Genomic DNA, 18,748 nt, shown 5'->3' on the forward strand with positions numbered 1-18,748 from the left:
CAAAATGAGCTGAAAATAAAGATGACCGCTAAAAATACGAGTAGACATGAGTCCAGTAATACATTTTACACCTACTTACTGACCTAATGACCAACCGAGTGACCCCTCCTCACCACCACATCCAAATCACCGACCCCGCCATGTCTCTGTGTCTCTCTTAGCAAGTCAGTGTGATTGACAGCTAAAACATTGTCAGTTTTTGACCTTTGACCTCTTGGCTGGACCTCAAATGCACCCTGAGGCAATCTGACCCTCTTCCGATACACAGCTGACCCTAACCTTAACTCTGGCCTTTAGCTTGAACCATACTGCTTATTGGCCTCCACTGCATCAGTGAAACATCAATTCAGTGCTGCTTCTGTGTCAACCAAAGTTGCCTGTAGTTTAATGAAGCTTAATTCTGGGCTGCAGACCTAAAGTGTTCCTCCTTTCTTTTTGTACTGTAAGCTATCAAATAAAAACATAAATGACTATGATATAATCTTTTTGGAAAACAAGCTTCATCACCGTCTTCCTTCCCTCTGTTCCCACAGTAGACTAATGACATTTAACTTCTATGGGAGCATATGGTAGCTTTAGCAGGCCTCCCAGACGCCTGTGCAGTCCTCTCATAATACTGATCAAACATCTCTGGCTCCTTTGAACAGTGTGACTTTACTACCCTGCTAACGACAGTCTGTATGTGTGTGTGTGTGTGTTTCACTTCCGTCAGCCAGCTCTCTAATGACAGACGACACAAGCGCGGCATGTTCTTTTGTGTGCGTGTTTATATGATGTGTGTGTGTGTGTTGGCTGAAAGCTATGCCACCCATGAGTTTCTACTCCATTTCCTCCTCCGCAAGCCTAAGTTTCAACCTGTAACCCCTTTGAGTGTATTTACAGTATAATGTTTTTAATTTGGGATCTCTGATTTGCAGTGGGTCTGCACAGGGTCTAGCTCTGACCTGGAGCCTGGCAAATGCTCAACACACACTCTCTAGCTGCCAGTGAAACTGATCACACGCCACACATGTGAACTTGTGTGTTCTCCTCTGTGTGTCCCTTGATATCCTGTTTGTGGAATGAAGAAATATGCTATTATAGCAGAATGAAAAGGAAAGGGAGTGGGGGCAAAGAAAATAATAGGTAACGCTAAACACATTCTCCTTTTCAGCCTAATCTGTGTAAGCACAAAGCCAAAGTAATGCTGAGAGCTGAGCGGCTCTAAATTAGGGAGAAAATTAGGTAGTAAAACAGTGGATTTACAGACCTGCTTTGTTTCAAATAGATTTTTTTCTGTACTAAAAACTCTTGTACATAAACAGCTTTGCACTAAAAAATGACTTTCAGGTCTCTAATGATTGTTATGAGGTTTCTAATGTTTTTCTAAAGTCAGAAGTTGAAGGTGTCCAGTTAAGTAAGTAAAATGAGTTTCCTTCATGTAATTTGATTGAATGCTACACTTTCGGCTCATAGTTTTAGGGATATGGGCTGAGGTCTGGCAGACTGAACATGCGGAGAATGTATTACTATACTTCTTTCTTTCTCTCAATTGTGTGTTTTCTCTGCTTCTATAGTTCTATAAATCCCTAAAGAATGGATGATACAGCAGTTCATTGGCACTCATCCCTGTACCCCCTTCTTCTGATGACTTTACCAGAGTAGAGGAGAAAAGCAATACAGGAAAACAAGGCAATGGTAGTGGAGAAGAGCATGGGGGGGGCATGAAACGTGGAGGTCAAGAATGAAGAGGAGGGTGGCTGTAATGAGAGGAGCTGGAAGGAAAGTGGAAAAGTCAAGGAATGCAAGTCTGAGAAAGAATTTTGATTATAACACGGGGAGTTGAGTGGAGAAGGATTGATCTGTTGAGTATTTACCGGGATACTGATTGTTGTCCAGGTCTTGGCCCCCTCTCAGAGTAAATCCATATCCAGGCAAGCTGCCACTGGGGGTCCCGGCTGCTCTCAGCTCTTGGCTCAGCGTCAGGCCTCGCGTGAATACATCTCTGTTACCATTAAAGATCAATACTCTGCCTCCACGCTCCTCGCCTCCGAACGGACAGCCCACCGCCACGTCTAAGGGATGATACATATACGCATGGTTTAGACATCAGCAGGGTAAAGGCTCTCCTGAGACAGAATCAGTGGAAAACATTCATAAGTAGAAAAAAAGAGACAAGGAAAAGAGCTTGGCCTTCCTTTACCTGCACTGGCGGACCATGTCAGCATGATCATTTACCTCTTTTCTTTAATTTCCTTTTGTTTCACTTATCTTTTAATTTTGTCTGGCCTCTAAACCTCACTAATTAGTTACCACATTCTATCTTGCATCACTTGCAATTGTATTTTAATAGCTTAGACTACTATGTCCAAGAGTATTCCTTATTCAAATTGAAAACATTTATTCACAAATATTAATGGTGAGTGCAAGAAAAGACTTTATAGCCGTAAATGACCCAGCCAACCGGAGCTGCAACAAGTTGCTCAAAGAGAGCCTGTTCTCACTTCTGTTTGTAGACCTAAACAAACCCCATTTGGACAAGGTTTCCATGTCTGATCCTTTGTCGTTCATGAGAACCTGGATTAAAGCAGGAAATCTTTTCTTCTCTGTTTGGATACTAGGACGGCAATGAGAAGAGGCAGAGCCAAGGTCTGTCTGTCGGGTAAGAGTGTGTGAGTCGAGTTAAAAAGAGAGAGAGGCGAGTTTGCTGTGTGGATTCTGTTGTAGGGCATAGATGTTGTGTGGTTATTGTGTGAATGGCTTTATTGTTAACAATATTAGCCTTGGTGATGTGTGTGCAAGTTGTGAATAGTAAATTGCCTTGGCTTGCATTTATTACATCTTGTATACCGTCTGTGTAAGACTTCAGCATAACGCTGAAGCTCTAGGTAGGGGGGGGCACTCCACCGGGTATTGCACACACTGCCTCCAAGGCTTCTAGGTGCACGATGCCAAACGTAAACAAAAAAACATGGTTGATCATGATAAACTAATGTTTCTTTGTACACATAGTTGAACTCTCAGCAGTGCAGCCTCCACATACTTCTGGCACTTTCATTGTTGTGTAACTTAAGACAATTGCTTCTTCGTGAAGTTGGGGTAAATGGATGTGAAGTAAGAACTCCGACTTTGAGAGGCGCACCATTGTACTAAGTAGTATAAGAGTTATGAACGAGATATAACAATTAGCAAGCTAAGCTAATTGTCTCTTGACTCTGGCTTGATACTTCACGGATGAGGCTGGTATCAATCTTATCATTGAATTCTTGGTAGGAAAGTGAAAAACGCATGAACATTGAACAATACCTTTAAACCTCCTGAAAACTTTTCCAACTTTGCCCAATTTTTTTTTTTATGTAGGATCCCTTTTCTCACGGTAAGATTACACAGCCATAGGCCACATGAAAACAGAGATAAAGCAATTAACATACAGCACCTGCTCTGATATGACAAGTCTTAGAGTTTACCATGCAAACAGATTTTGTTGTTCACTCTTTAACCTCTTAATGTCCACTCATTGCACTGTTCTGTATAAAAGTAAGCTATCCATCAGTGCTGTAACTGTCCAAACACCTCTAGACATCCTGTTTGTCTCCGGACCCCCCCTCTCTCAGCCTAAACAACTAGTTCCACATGAAGCAGATTGTGGGGTAGAGAAGATAAATGCAACCATGTGTGTATGGAAGTGTATATATGAGCCTGTGTGTGCGTAAGTCTGTCTGTCCATGCGTTAGTATGTGTACATAACTGAATAGCTGTGTAAAAAAACATCTTACTAAAAAAAAAGTCTTCAAATAATGTGAAAGTCTCTCATGGGCATCGCTCAACAGCATCCACCATCCAACCAATGCAGACATCCACAGCAAAATAGCAGAACACCCACTGTGACCAAAACTGTAGAAGACTGTAGAAGATTGAGCAATGGTGACAGACAGCCAGTTTTGGTTGATAAAAAAAATAATTTAAAAACAAAAAAGCCACATTGTAAATTGAATTAGCTCAATTTTAAGGTTTCTTTCTACAGCTGGGATGAAGTGAAAAAGATGAGAGGACATGGGTATGGTTCTGCTTATATGAAGAGTAATGAGGTCTCTGCTATGGGAGGAGGAAGGTCAGTGAGTCCCAGTGTCATCACAGACAGACATTATGCACGGATGGAACACAAGGGCACAGGTATTCTTGAACACAAAAGTTTGACATGCTGTTGAAAACCCTGATTACAATGTTTCCATGATGACGCCGTAATGCAGAATAATGAAATCATGCACAGACATGGACTTGTACTCATTAGATTAACTCTCAACAACTATTCTCTCTGCATATCACCGTAGCTGGCAGAGAGGCTCCATCTCCTTCTCAGAGACAGCCACATTCTGACAGACATCCTGATGCGATTTACAGTATGTTTCAGGCCAGAGAAAGCTTCAGTATTGATCCAATGGTTATTGATCTGACGGTTAAAGCGTTTAAAGGGGTGGGACGCACATTGACGCAGGCTGCCCATGAATAAATAAAACGTAAATGAGTGCAACTGATGTCATATGAGGGCCAGATGTGCATCACTTCATTCATTTTTAAAGCAGCATTAGACATGCCTTAGCTTCATGGAGCATTTGGGCTGCAGGCTGCAGGCTGCAGGCTGCGGCGTTTGTGTGTGTGTGCCTGTGTCTTTGTCCAATCAATGTGACGATAAAACAAACACATTGAAGAGGAATGAACTCCGAGCTGCCGGACACTCCCAGATGATTTTATCTCAGGGCACATCTGGTGAGTTAAAAATAACTCCAACACACACGCACATACTTACACACACATGGCCTTATCCCTGATCATCACAGGAGGAAACAAGTTCACGCAGACAACCTTTCATCGCCGCACTTCCTGATTGGCTGAAGAGCTTAAAGTTTCTCAAGCAGCAGCATCTGATAGGATTTCCTCAGTAAGAGAGAAAACAGTCCAAGGCACAGGACACACCAGCTGCACATGGGCAGACGAGTACAACAGAAAGAGGTTCACGTACTGCCACATAAAACATATGAAATTATTTTGTTTAATCTTCTCATCTCCTTCTCTTTTTCCTCTTTGCTGTCTCTCTCATCTTGCATATTTTTGTTTCTCAGATGAATTTCATCTGGCTCAATTTCCTTTTTATATTGTCTTTCCCTTTCTTCTCTGTCTCTTTCTGCATTTCATCCTTTCAGCATACCATTGTATCCATCCTGGTTGACGTCTCCCAGTGGTGCTATAGCTGTGCCGAAGCGCCCGAAGGTGTGTGTGCCGGTTAGTGCAACAGGTTTGGAGAAAGTGAGCGGGGCCATCTGCAGGTACAGGTACACTCTCCCCACCTCTCTGGGTTTGCTCTCCATCTCTCTCTCCATATAGAGGGGCGCTCCAACCAGCACATCGTCGGTCCTGGGGACATAAGCTGTAGTTTCAATGCTACGAAAGACAGAAGAGAGTACGTGTCCAGAGTGACAAGGACATTTTCTACTTACCCATCTCCATTCAGGTCAGCGACAGCCACCGAGTAGCCAAAATAGGAGGCCATCTGAGGAACAGACAAGAAAGGAAGATGAGTATTTTCAACCATGAACCCAATACATGATCTCATCTAATTTAATTTGCATAACCATTCAAATTGAATTCATTGAAAAATGGAAGAACATCCATATCAGCTGGTGCTCATGGTGCAGTGGTTTATATGCTGGCCTGCACTAAAACAGACTGTGACCGGGTTGTGTTAATGCTCCTACCTGTTCCCCCTTGAAGTTCTGGATGAAGGTCAGATTAGTGGAGTTGATCATTGCCACCTAAAACAAGCAGATAGACTGTCAGATACAATCCAGTGTGACTAATAAAGCACCAGAATTTGTCCTCAAAGCACTCCAAGAGCAAACATAGCCAAGCAGTCTGACAAACAGGCACATGAAGAATGCTTGGAAAAAAATAAATGCATAAACAAGCTTTTATTCTACTGAAACCCCTTTTCTTTTTCCTGCGCTCCCCCACCATCATCATCTTTGTGCCTTAACCATTTTCCCCCCTCAACTTTCTCTCCTTCCCCCCATCCTAACCCCGGTCATGGGGAGAGACGGAGGGGGGAGGCTGAGAATTCCTTCATAAGACCTAAAATAACAACCACATGGAGACAGCCAGGGGCTACATGTCCACACACATGCACGCACGCACACACACAGACGCAGGAGGATGCATGTTGACCCATTCACAGATGTCTCAAAGACATACTAAAAAGGGATATGAACACAGACAGAGGAGGATGTGTAAACACAAATATTGAATCACTAGCTTTAACGTTAACCTTCATGCACTCTGAGTTGTCAGATTGGTCACAGAAGAAACCTGATCTGGGTTGACAGCTACACCAGTGCCAGACCTCTAACATGGCCTACTTGCATCCCTCATAACACTCCCCCTGCTGCGAGCTGCAAGCCCTCTTTACAAGAAGGAGCATCCTCACACCGGCTACAATGTCCAGACACACTGTTGCAGTTTGTGTGCAGCGTAGCTAGTCCTGCGGTTGCACTGCAGGTTAGGGTTAGGGGTCGTGTGTGGAGAAGGGTTAGTGGGGCTAGGTGGGGTCACCGCCCTCCACATGCAGCGGAAGCTGTGTGTCATTAGGGAGGATTGACACTGTCAACCCTAGGGACATGTTCCCATAAGAGAACACTAGACAAACTGCAGTTTACATAGACGCACATACATTATTTCTGGGATCTATGTAGATATGTATGTGTGTGTACAGTAAAAGCTAAAATCTAGATGACTTCATTGTGTGGGTGTGTCTGCACAAAAAACCTACACTGTACATCTTATCTCCCTCAGATCATAGACTGCCACAAATACATCTGAAAAAATGGCCGGTTTTTTATATAGCATACAGATGGCAGAAAAAAAAGAAATCAGATACAGAATACAGAAGTAAGAAAAACCATATGTTTCACCATAAACCACCAAAAACGGCGCCAATGTTTCCTTGGTAAAGAGTCAACAAGTATCTGGAAACAAACTGGAGGGATAAACAACATCTGTCAAAAATATTTTGGTTTTGGTGCAGATTACCGTTGAATGCATTTAAATTGAATAATGAAAACTGCTGGTCATTATTGAGCTTTTAAAAGACATTTTAGTGACAATTGCAAGTGACAAAAAATTCTTAGGATTTTAATTTCCCCCCAAAATTCTGAAGGGTAAATCAAGGGGTCTCGGACCCCCTCTCACCTCCCGTATTTCGCACACTGGGTGCATCCCTACCTATAACGCAACATCTGCATTAATTAGAAAGCCTTACGACCAGCTACCTATTGCTAAATTCAGTAGCATATTGAACATGGCTGGGTGTAAATGTAATGAATAAATGTAAATAGCTGCTGTGGGACTATTCTCACTCGGGTGCAAATAGACATACATTTCTTAAATTTGTCCCCAGTCTGTCACAATGCTATTGCTGCTGAATGACAAAACAAATGTCTTTTTTTAATCTGAATTTACTTGTCAGTTCATACTCACATATCCAAAGTTCTGTGCTCCTCTTGGGACTCCGGCTATCAGCTCTGGGAAACATACAAACAAAGAAAAAATTAGACTAGTGTGTGTGTATGTGTGAGAAATACTTACAGAGAGGTTTGTCTCAAAGGCCTGAACCCTTAAATCCCCTACCCAGCCCACCCTGTCAGAAGGGCCAAGTGTTGCTGAGAACACACTGAGTGATTGGGTGCTCTGTGCTTGTGTATTGATTGATGAGTGTGGTTCAGTGGACTTCTAGGGACGATCTGAGGGACCCACACAGAGAGAGAAGACAGGGTCCCCTCTTCCTGCCTTCCAGCTCTACCCAAAAGGTTCAACCACGAGCCTATAAACCAGGACTTCCCAGCTCCATCCTCACTCAGAACTCCCAGTAACGACCAGTTCTCCAGTCAGAAGAGGGTTTGGGGAACAAGACCACAACAAGCTTCGTACCACAACATAACACATCAACAGGCATGTGTAACCTCTTAAAGCTCACTTTAAGACTCACTGACATGTGTTGTGCCAGAGGGGATTCAGGGCCTTTGCAGCATTGGCATGGGGGTATGTAAACGTAAGGCTGTCCCGCAAAGATCCCACTAAACGGTGATTAGCAAAGAGCCTCTGATAGACAGGAAACTATGAATGGGAAGCTCAAGTGGCATTGGGGGAGGAGGGTCTCCTGCGTGTGACAGAGCTACAGAAGAGTGAGTGTGTGGAATAAAAAAATATTTAAATGGTTTAAAAAATGTTGTAGCATGACAGTGGTCACATTTTATTTCTCCATATTTTCTTTAATAAAAGAATCAAGCTTTGTTTTAATATACTTCTGCGTTTCATTTGTAGCGCTGACAAACTGATGGCATGGGAATGAACGTCAGCAGCACCTGAAGCTCGCATAGAGATGTGAATCAAAAAGCCACACTGCTGGCAACTCACCAGAGTGTGTATATAAGTGGATCTAAGTAAAGTAAAACGATTTGTACATTTCTAGTAATCATAACTGACTTTATTTTGGCCTTTCACTTGAAAGGTTGAACAAAGATGAACTCACTAGCACTTTTCCCCACCTGCACGTCTTTAATAAAACGATGCTGCATGTGCGTGCCTGCCTGTCTTTCCACCTAATATTTCAAATCCAGAAAAGATTGCCGACTCACTCTGGACCTGAAGGGGTCTGCGGAGTCTGCCACTAATCATTCTAATCAGTCAAAAATGGGGGAGAGGAAATCCCTTTATCAGCAGTTCCAGAAGTCCTGTCCCCTCAGGGTCGCGACCCAGACATACAGAGACGGTTCTCATTACTGCCTTTGAGTTCAGACCAAGACACTGTCACCCAGCTGTCCTCTCCCTATCACTCACCCTGTAACACCCCTCACAGTGGTCCTGGCATCCAGCCGGAGAGAACATAAAGAGAGTGTTGAGCGTTGCAGCGTTTCAGACGGTGTTGCAAGTGTGGCTGTTGATGTTGTTAGTGAGGGATTTCTCTATTGCAGCATGTGGTTAGTTGTAATGAATTGTTGGCTTTCTCACCTTGTTCAGAGTCTCCTGTAAACTCCCCCACGGCCACAGAGTAACCTAGAGAGAAATTGGTTGCACATGATGACATGTGGGCAAAATTAACTCACTGTACGTGATGTTTGTAATGTAGTGTATAATTACTATTTAGATTAAAACGGTTGTCACCGTTTGTGTTTGTTTTGTAAATGCATATTACCAAGGTAGCTGTCGTCGTGTGTGTCTTCAGCAGCTCGAGTGTGTTTCTCTCCTGGAACCCGTCTTAGCACTGCCTTCAAAGAGTAGCCGTTCAGTATCTCAGCTATCCCCGCAGTCATTACCTGACCTGCACACATACACACCAACCACACACAGATACATATAAAACAAACACTCAGGGTGAGAGAATCACATCTGTTAATGGCCAGTGGTTTCAGCTCAGACCCCATGAAAGGAGCACCACTGTCCTCTGCTATAGAAACCTGCTGGAGCTGACCCATCTGCTGTCCACGAAAGATGCACAGAGCTAACGACACATGGAAGTCTTCCCTGAGGAAAGCTAAAACACATCGTTGGCAAAACAAATAACTGGAAAAATACTCTTAAGTTATGTAAAAAAAAAAAAAAAAAAAGTCAAGAAAACGCCTATCCTCTCTGCAGCGATGGATTTTGAATTATAGGTGAGCCCACACATACAACACCCTTCCTCTGCTGTTGAACAAGAGGTCAAACAAACAAATGATTTTATCTACGGCCACAATGAACCTTCCATAAATCTTTCTTAATATGTGTGTGTGTGTGTATTCACTGGCAAGGAGGAAAATGTGCCCTCTTAACCCTCCCTCCACTCCTCTTCCACCCCCTCTCCCTCTTCTTCTCTCTCACACTGCGCTACGAGTTCATCTCCCAGAATAACATATCACTATATCAACTCATTATTAAACCTCTATCTGATTGATGAGACACCGTGTTACAAACTGTTAACACATAAGTCACTGCAGCCAATTTGAAGTGTCCTTTACACCCAGAGACATCAAGATTGTATATAAAAGAGGTTTTCTTTATGATGACTCAGGCTGAAGGCTGAAGATAATCGTTGTATATTAGAAGCTATAAAATCCAGACTGAGTGCTTTTATAAACATTCGGAGGAAGTGTTTTAACTGGAGGCAGCCAGCCTTGCCACGCTGAGGGCACAGAGAGGGAGCAGTCCATTAGGCTGTCTGTGATGTCTGTCTAGAGCGGTTTTGTATGTTGGAGCATTTATTATTTAACCATATGTAACAACAGCAGCCATGCCAAACAACAATCTGAAATTATATAAAAAAAAATTGTAGCACTCTTCTCTTTTTTTCTGACCTCTTGCTCCATCTTTCTTTTCTAAAAAAAATGAATTGCTGTGAAGTGACACATGGGGGTTACAAATAAAAGAAAAATACTTTTTTTGTGCAACTGATCACTAACTGTCTCCTTGCTCCTTTTTACTAAAGTAAACTATACTCGGATAACACACACACACACACACACACACACACACACACACACACACACACACAGACGCACCTGGAGTTGAGGGAGTAGTGCTACACTTCAACAGCTGAACTCTGACACAATCTAGCTGTTACTCCACCTATTAAGACACTTCATCCCTCTGATTTGACTAGCCCTGCATATCCAGCAAGCTAGCTGACCTCAGCATTGCTTCAATAGAGCAGAAGATCCATCTTTCTTCTTCTTTCTCTGTGTCGGACTCACTCCCTCACCTCTAATCTTTCTCCCCCCCATACGCTGCAACATGTTTCTATCATCTCCTTAACAATCCTCTATCACTCCCACTGTCCCCCCTGCTCTCTTTCTCTATCAGTCTTTAAATTCTTCCCCACCTTTCCTCTGTCCTTCTCAACCCTGTAGCCTACCCTTGAGCCTCTTCCTCTCATTGAAACTTTTCCAAGCCCCTCTGGGCTTTATCACGGGGAAGAGGGGCAGTTCCTCCACACTCCATTACCCCCCGATCAGCTCATTACGGAGCCCAAACACCCATTTCCTGTTACACTGTTACATACAGAGAGCTGCATGAAGTAAAGGAGCAAGCAATGGAGGGAAAAAGTAAATGAAAAGCTGCAATGAAAGAGAAAGAGACATTTCTTTCCACCTTATCCTACGTAAGACCCCTGTAATGAAATTGCAGATTTGGCAAGTGTGTCCACGTGCATGCGTGTGTATGTAGACTGACTGACTGTTAAACTCCTCTACATTCTCTTCCCACATTTGAACACCTTCCCATCTATGAAATCATTGCAAAAGAGGGACCAAATACAGGCTCACATACTGCTGCTGCAGTTACCTTGCCAGTAAAAGCTTCCAGGTCCTCCTACCACCAGCATTCCTTCCTGGAATAAATACAATTAGTGAGGGTTAGTCATGTGACAGATGTTTGTGTGCGTTTGTTTGAGGCTGCAGGGGTACATAACGTGTGTAGCTGTGTATGTATGTGCGCATATGAATCCTGCTGTCATCCTGTAGAGAATGACAACTTCCTGTACAGGAGGGTAGAGTTGGACCATGAGACAGAGGTCACAGTTCAACATTGACTATACAGTGAAAGAATGTGTATGTGTATGTGTGTGTGTGTGTGTGTGTGTGTGTGTGTGTGTGTGTGTGTGTGTGTGTGTGTGTGTGTGTGTGTGTGTGTGTGTGTGTGTGTGTGTGTGTGTTTGGTCTATTGTGTTCAGAGGCGATGGGTCACATCAGGAGGGGAGGCTCCTCTAGGGACAAAATGCTCTCATCTTCCCAGTGTCTGTAAATCTCAGAGGGGTGTCTTGTGCTTGAAGAAAACCCCTCTGCTTGCACTTTGTCAGGAGACACACAGATGTGTGCAGGTATGTACGATTGTTGCTACAATCTTTACCTTGGTGAAATCCACACTGAAACCAGCCTGGCAGAACCCCTGTCCCTCTGGGTCTGGATCATCTGAAAACACACAAACACAAACACTATAAAAACATCGTACTTGTTAAAAAGATACATTTTATGGAACAAAGAACCACTGAAATGTGTTTTTTGATTAAATTACTGCGTTCAACTGTGCTCTAACAAACAGAACTTATGTGCAGATAATACAGTGTTCTCTGTTTCAGAGGCAACCTGAGGGGAAGACTAATTATGCGACACACGTGCAGATATAAACAAAAAGTGAGTTATTGTTATAGTCAGAGTGGTTTTAGATTCATGTTAAGATGAAGCAAAAAAGCTGTGGGAGGCAGAAAAATCCTACTTAGACACAATAAAGAAATACTACCTCTGCAGCGTTATTCCCCCCTTGAGAACAGTTGAGTTTACAATGTGATTATTTTAGTCTAGATTAGTTGGAACTGACATAAACAACAAAATAGAGATCTTTAACGACCTTCAAGCACTTGAGGGAGTGTAACTATGAAACTGTGTGTATGGGAGTACGCAAGTGTGAACAGTGAGGTCTTTTATGCAGAGCAGATGATGGAGAGGATGATAAGGGCTGTGTTTGATCTGCTGTTTACGATGTGCCACCTGATAGCCTCCCTTTCTCCTTATCATACTCTGCTGGTGCCTCATATAGTAGGAGAGAAAGAAAAAACTGGAGATGAAGAAATGGAGCGGTCTAGGAAAATCCCATGAATTTCATTAACAGAACCATTGACAGAAAGAAGAGGACCAGAGAGAGAAAGCCAAGCCAATGAAGACCAAAAAAAGCTTGCTTTCTGTTTTTCAGTCATTTCATAAATACAGATTGTCTCACCTTTTGTTTTTTTTGTGTGATTTGGGTGAACCGACCCTTTAAACTTGAGGAGATATTATGTTTTATAGGCGGACATGAAAAATCAGTGCAACGTATTTAAACGTTATGCCATATTGTGACATATGTGACTGATGCAAGACACAGTGTATTAGGACATGGTCTGTTAAAGCCACGTCCTAACATTATGAATGCTACGGTTAATTTGTGTTCATGCTGACAGCAGAGAGAGACGGAGAAAAACAATGGAAGGGAGAATGGAGGGCAGTCAAAGAGAGTTGGAGACAGTTGGAGACGAGGCTGCACGGTGACTCACTGGTCCTGCAGGGTGAGTACTCTGCGTAGGCGCTGAAATTCTGGACGGCTACATAGCAGGTCCCCACAGGGTCCTTCTCCCCACTCAGTTTCACTGTCCGCCAGTGGTAGAGAGGAGCACATGCCTGCACAACAAATACAATTCTGATTCCCGTTTAAAGAAACACTGACTTTGGATATTAGTTCACGTCATGTCCACTCACCACCACTTTTCCTTTGTGAGTCCTGACAGATGCTCCAAACCACTGGTGTGACTTAAACTCCAGAGACTCTCTAGTGCCGTTTACCTTTATCATCCTGTTATCTGGAGAGAGATGGAGACAGAGGGGAAGTGGATAAAATATAAAAAAAGAGAATGAAAGAGACATTTCATAATGATATCAGTAAAAGCTGATATTGACTGTGGTAATGTGGATCCAGGCCTTGAGCTCTGCCTTTGAGAGTGGAAAGTATTTGTCCTTGATAAGCGAGAACAAACAGCACCAGTCTTAAAACCAGCCAATAACCTACATCAAAACACCATTTGGCCCCCAGAAAAGACATTTGTCAGGATGCTGGGGGCTTTTTTTCAGTTAAAGCTTTTCCTATAAAGTATTACAACACTCAAGACTCTAACTGGGCCTACACACACACACACACACACACACACACACACGGTTGTATGTGCACATTATGAGCATTTCCCAGCCGACTCACAATAAAGTGTTAGATTTGGTGTGAGTTCATGTGTGTCTTTTCTCTGTTGTAGATATTTTCCAGCGTTGTTAAAGACCAGCTGGGTCTCTTTAGATCTGTTAGGACCCCTCCACGTTAAACACCTTCTTTTAGCACATGCACACACACACACACACATACTTAAATAAGCACATGCATATAAAGGCAGACGATAGATGCATAACAGCAGGTGTACAGTGGATTGTTATAGAGTTTATTTGATTTGAAATCAATTTGTAAATGTAAATATTGTCACCATCATTATTTACAGGATATATTGCAGATCCTACCTTCGTTCAAATTGGGTGTTTGCTTGTTTTTATATTCCTATTTGCTACTATATTGAATAAGAAAATGCATTATTCTCATCACATTATAGACCTAAAGTTTAACAAACCAGGGTCATAAAAGTAAAAAAATAAAAAATAAACCCTGTTTAGCTGCTCTGAGGCCACAGCAGAGGACCGGCTGGAGTGTGAAGCTCTCAGATTTGTGTAGAAAATAGCGATATTGCTTCATTAAGTTTCTCTGAAAAATGAAAAGAGAAAAATGATTCTGTATATTTCAAGAAGAACCAAGAGACCAGGTGTCTTTACTCTAATCACGGACATCCAATCACTATCACCCCCCCCCCCCCCCCCCCCCCCGCACTGGCCCTACTTGACACATCTGCATAACGTCACTGAAGCCATACAAGCTCACACAGGTACACACACATACTCAGTCACATGTGAGGCTGATGTATGGATATTAACCAGTACAGTGCACACAGATGGTCACCAGTCGTGCTGCTATTTTTTAACAGTGTGCATGAGTGTATATGTGCGTCTCCTAGTCTGGTTTATACCTGTAATAAAGGGTCTGCTGTAACTCTAGAAATATCTACCGTAGCCACTGTCATCAATCACCCACCCATTCTAGTGTATATAGATACACACATACACACGACTACGCACACATCTGCTCCTCTGTGTTTACTCGTATATCCCCCAGACCTGAAATTTTCCCCAAAACACTTCACACTAAAACTAAGCCCTTTGGGATAAATAACACATAATTAACTTTAGGGAAAGACCAGAAAATGATCCTCACATTTGGAAGTTTTACCCTCATCTGCATGGAGCCTTTCTTTAGTTCAGGCAGAACAATGATGTCCTGCACGATCAGCTGATCGGCTATCAGCAGATTTATTTATACATCAGCTGACAAGCAAAACATCCAATCATATTCATACATGTGCACACAGCAGCGAGTATAACATGACAGTCATCTGTTGAAATCCTTACACGAGAATCATTTGCTGCCACAGCTCAGTTAAAACTTCCTGACTAAAACTTGAGCTTTTGATACTGTTAACACTGCTACAATCTAATGTTCATGTCTGTTTAAAACTTTCTCAGAATCCTGTCTGATAAATTATTTCTCCCGACAGAAAACTCGTAGCAGCTCGAACCACTTCCACCAAAGATAAATGTGGAACGAACGATCAGCTCCTTCTACATCTCTCTTTTTGTGGTCCTCACAAAGATGATAGAAGTCCTTACAAACCCCCCCCCCCAGAAAAACAAAGCGAGAGAGGGATTGACTGATGGAGAGCGAGAGACAGAGACAAGGGGTGGAGAGAGGAGACAGGGATATATTTTCGAAATCTAATAAAAAGCAGACCTCACCCAATCCCCCTTTCCTCTGAAGGGGAACTAAATTCCCATGTGCATACAGTTTACCCCCCTCCCCTCTGTCTCTCGTTTTCTCACTTGTTCTCCCTCTCTACCTCGTGCACACACACTTACTTCTCAGATGGAAAAGCGTGCATCAGAGACATCGGACACACAAACACAGGCTGATTGGACAGTTAACCTTGATGATAATATATTGAAAACCATAATCAACCCGATGCAGGCTTGTACCAGCAAACCCGCCAGCCATCTTTTTAGTTAGATGAAGCTGATGAGACCCACATGTCTTATCTCTCTTTTTTATGCAACAGCACATGTACCAACTCATATCCACGCGTACACACAGGCTACACAACTGGTTCCAAATGGATGGAGTAACATCTGGGGCCACCTATCACTTAAAAAGGACACAAAACAATGAAAAATCCTTCAGAACAGGAGTCTATGGAACATGTTTAAACCCAGTGCCCTCAGGAGGTCTTTCACGAATTTATTTTTGATCCGTGAAATAAAAAAAATGAAAAAAGCTTTCAGGCAACTCACTGGAACTATCAAAAGGTATCTGTCTGCAGCTGTCGGGCAGTCCAGGCCAGGGGCAGTAGTAGACAGCCCCAGCCTCCACAATGCCGGGCTGAGAGGTGTTCGCCTTGGGAGCCCCAACCAACACACTGATCCTGAAAAGAAAAACCAAGGTACACGAAAGTTTACAATGCATTATGCAAACTTTCTCATTCAAATATTATTTTATGTTTATAACTCTGGTTTGCTCTGTGCAGCAGAAATCTGAATCCCGTTACAGTGTGTTGTATTTTTTCTCCAATTAAATGAAATATTCAATTAAATTCTATTGAGTCTACTGTAAAGCATATCTTGGCAGGTTAAAGTAGATGTACAGGTACAGTTTAACTCTGCAGGACCCTGATGGGACAACTTCAGTCCTGATGTTGCCACTCACGTGTTGCTGTCGGAGGAAGCTTGGTAGAAGTCCACAGAATAGCCGAAATAACTTCCATCGGGTCCTCTGTAAACCGTAGGATGTTCTGCGTAAAGGTTAAAACTCAAAACTCCATTTAGCGCCGGCCACAGAACCGACAGCACCCCGAGAATAAACATCCCAGCGGAGGAAGCACAGTCACATACGCGCTCCATCCCCACACAGCTAGATGCGCACTATTTCCCCAAAATGAGAGAGAACTGGAGGAAAGAGAGAGAGAGAGAGAGAGAGAGAGGGAGGAGAGACAGAAATGTCCTCGGTCCAGGTGAGGTAGGTTTGTCCCGGGTTAAGTTCGCCAACTGGCTGTCACTGGATCACTGCGCTCACCCAAAACTGCCTCCTGACACCCTGAAACCACCAGGTCTGTTCAGAGTCTCAGCTACAATACTACACTGCCCCGCCCCCGCACAAAACTTTACCCCCTACACACACACACACACACACACACACACACACACACACACACACACACACACACACACACACACACACACAGACATATTACAAGGCACAGACCACATCTGAGCGCGCAACGGGACAATCACGTCACCACTCCTTTTATGGCACAGGCACATTTTGTGTGGCGAATTGAGAGCTTCAACCTGAAACAATAAATAATATTAAAGTGAGATTTACGGCCACACGCCCAAATTAGTCCAGGAAAAATACGCACGTATACCGACTTTGCGCGCTCGCACCATACCTGCATTTCTTTCCGTTGGGAATAATCTCTCTCTCTAATTACGTCAGTAATTATGTCAGTTTACAGCAGAAAGCTCTTGAGCCGTGCAAGTTTAGGCAGTTTGTGCCCGCTAAACCGTTTCACTCAACACCAGGTGATTTAATCCTCCGAGGTGACAGGCTTACTTCGCTCTCGCTGAAATTAATATCCTGCAATGAAAAACAGTTTCAAGCAGTGACGGGCCAGAGCAGGCAGTTCTTTTGTATATTCAGCTCAGCACTCTCAGCACATTTTTCTGATCAAAAACTTGTGCGCGTGCATTGGGAAGAGAGGTGAATGTTGCTCCCAATCAGATTGGGGAGTTTGTTTTAAACTAATGGGCACATTAGAGATGAATTCATCCCCCCCACCAGACTCACTTTAAGACTGCAGTGGAGCAGCACCACAGTCAGTGGTGTGTTTTCTGTCAGGAGAGTTGATAGGAACCAGGTGAGAAGGTGAGGTAAAGAGTGAGAAGACCTTGACCTGCCAGATGGAGGAGCGTCTCACCTCCACGCCCTCCACCTGCTCTCCTCCTTCAACACATTTCTTTCCATCCATCCAGCAATTCATCATTCCGTCAATCCCTTCCAGTAACCCCGTCTCCTTTCTTTGTTTCATTTCATTCGTGCAAACTTGGTTCCCCTTGTCGCATCTACCTGATCCCCTTTTGTGCAACAGTGAAGCGTGCGTGTGTGAGAGAGAAGAGAGTAAGTCTGTTCTGTCTCAACTGTCTATGTAAATCTATGAAGAGAGGGGGAAAAAAAAACATGAGCACATAAGAGGAAAAAGACAAAAGAAATGGTGATGATGATGGAGTGAAGAGGCAGCAGACATATTCCTGTTCTTTTTCCCCAATTGGCTTCAGTGTGGCTTTTCCAGGACGCCATGTAACATGTGTTTTAATGCAGTTCACTCTCATCTGTAATCCTTTTCTCCACTGTCTCACATTCAATAAAATTCTCACAGACATCCCATTTCCAGGAATACACACATACTGTTCAGGTTAAGCGCGTCAGTCTGCCAATGTGTTCTGATCACAGATTTACTGTCGGTCTGCCTGGATTGATTGTTGCACCCACACAGTAGCGCTTTATATTCTACGCACTGTGCCCACGTCTCTCTTTACAAACTCGTGAGACTGTTAAGCAGATTGTTGTGTCAGATTAGGCCCACATCCTTTCTGCATTAGACAAATCCATTAGACCCACACCCAGCCAATATTACAACACTCCTGTGCACAGATGCATACCGGAGCCAGAATATCTGCAGATACACAAACACAAATGCATAAACATCGAGTTAAAAACTCCTGAGCCAGAACAAGGTACTTAAATGGTATTAAGTACTATTCCTAGAACACGTGCCACTTGTCTTGAGTGGCTACTTAATAGCACACAGCATCACATGCCACTATTTTTATCGGATGCCTTATAAAAGGGCCAATGTTTCATCTTTTGGAGAATTTTGATGACGAGCAAACAGAATCACAGAGTTTTTCTTTCTTAGGAGGAATATTTTCTGTTTACATAGAGGCACTTAAGTCACCACCAGTGT

At 43.2% G+C, this 18,748-nt stretch overlaps 1 protein-coding gene across 1 annotated transcript in view; it reads right to left on the bottom strand.

Annotated features, from left to right (window-relative positions):
* Positions 1-16,802, bottom strand: part of itga8 (integrin, alpha 8) — a 36,198-nt gene extending 19,396 nt beyond the window's left edge. Inside the window, exons 1-13 of the mRNA XM_068735996.1 lie at positions 16,432-16,802; positions 16,020-16,150; positions 13,290-13,390; positions 13,088-13,211; positions 11,908-11,969; positions 11,344-11,389; positions 9,221-9,346; positions 9,037-9,081; positions 7,507-7,550; positions 5,733-5,789; positions 5,475-5,527; positions 5,186-5,391; positions 1,857-2,054 (exon numbers count right to left, since the gene is read on the bottom strand). Coding sequence (XP_068592097.1) covers positions 1,857-2,054; positions 5,186-5,391; positions 5,475-5,527; positions 5,733-5,789; positions 7,507-7,550; positions 9,037-9,081; positions 9,221-9,346; positions 11,344-11,389; positions 11,908-11,969; positions 13,088-13,211; positions 13,290-13,390; positions 16,020-16,150; positions 16,432-16,625 — 1,387 coding nt within the window. The 5' untranslated portion in view covers positions 16,626-16,802. The remainder of the gene's footprint in view (positions 1-1,856; positions 2,055-5,185; positions 5,392-5,474; positions 5,528-5,732; positions 5,790-7,506; positions 7,551-9,036; positions 9,082-9,220; positions 9,347-11,343; positions 11,390-11,907; positions 11,970-13,087; positions 13,212-13,289; positions 13,391-16,019; positions 16,151-16,431) is intronic.
* Between the last annotated feature and the right edge of the window lie 1,946 nt (positions 16,803-18,748).

This window comes from Cebidichthys violaceus, unplaced genomic scaffold, assembly GCF_023349555.1.
Source record: "Cebidichthys violaceus isolate CVI_PGR_0920_01 unplaced genomic scaffold, fCebVio1.0.p SCAF_7, whole genome shotgun sequence".
Classification (NCBI taxonomy): domain Eukaryota; kingdom Metazoa; phylum Chordata; class Actinopteri; order Perciformes; family Stichaeidae; genus Cebidichthys; species Cebidichthys violaceus.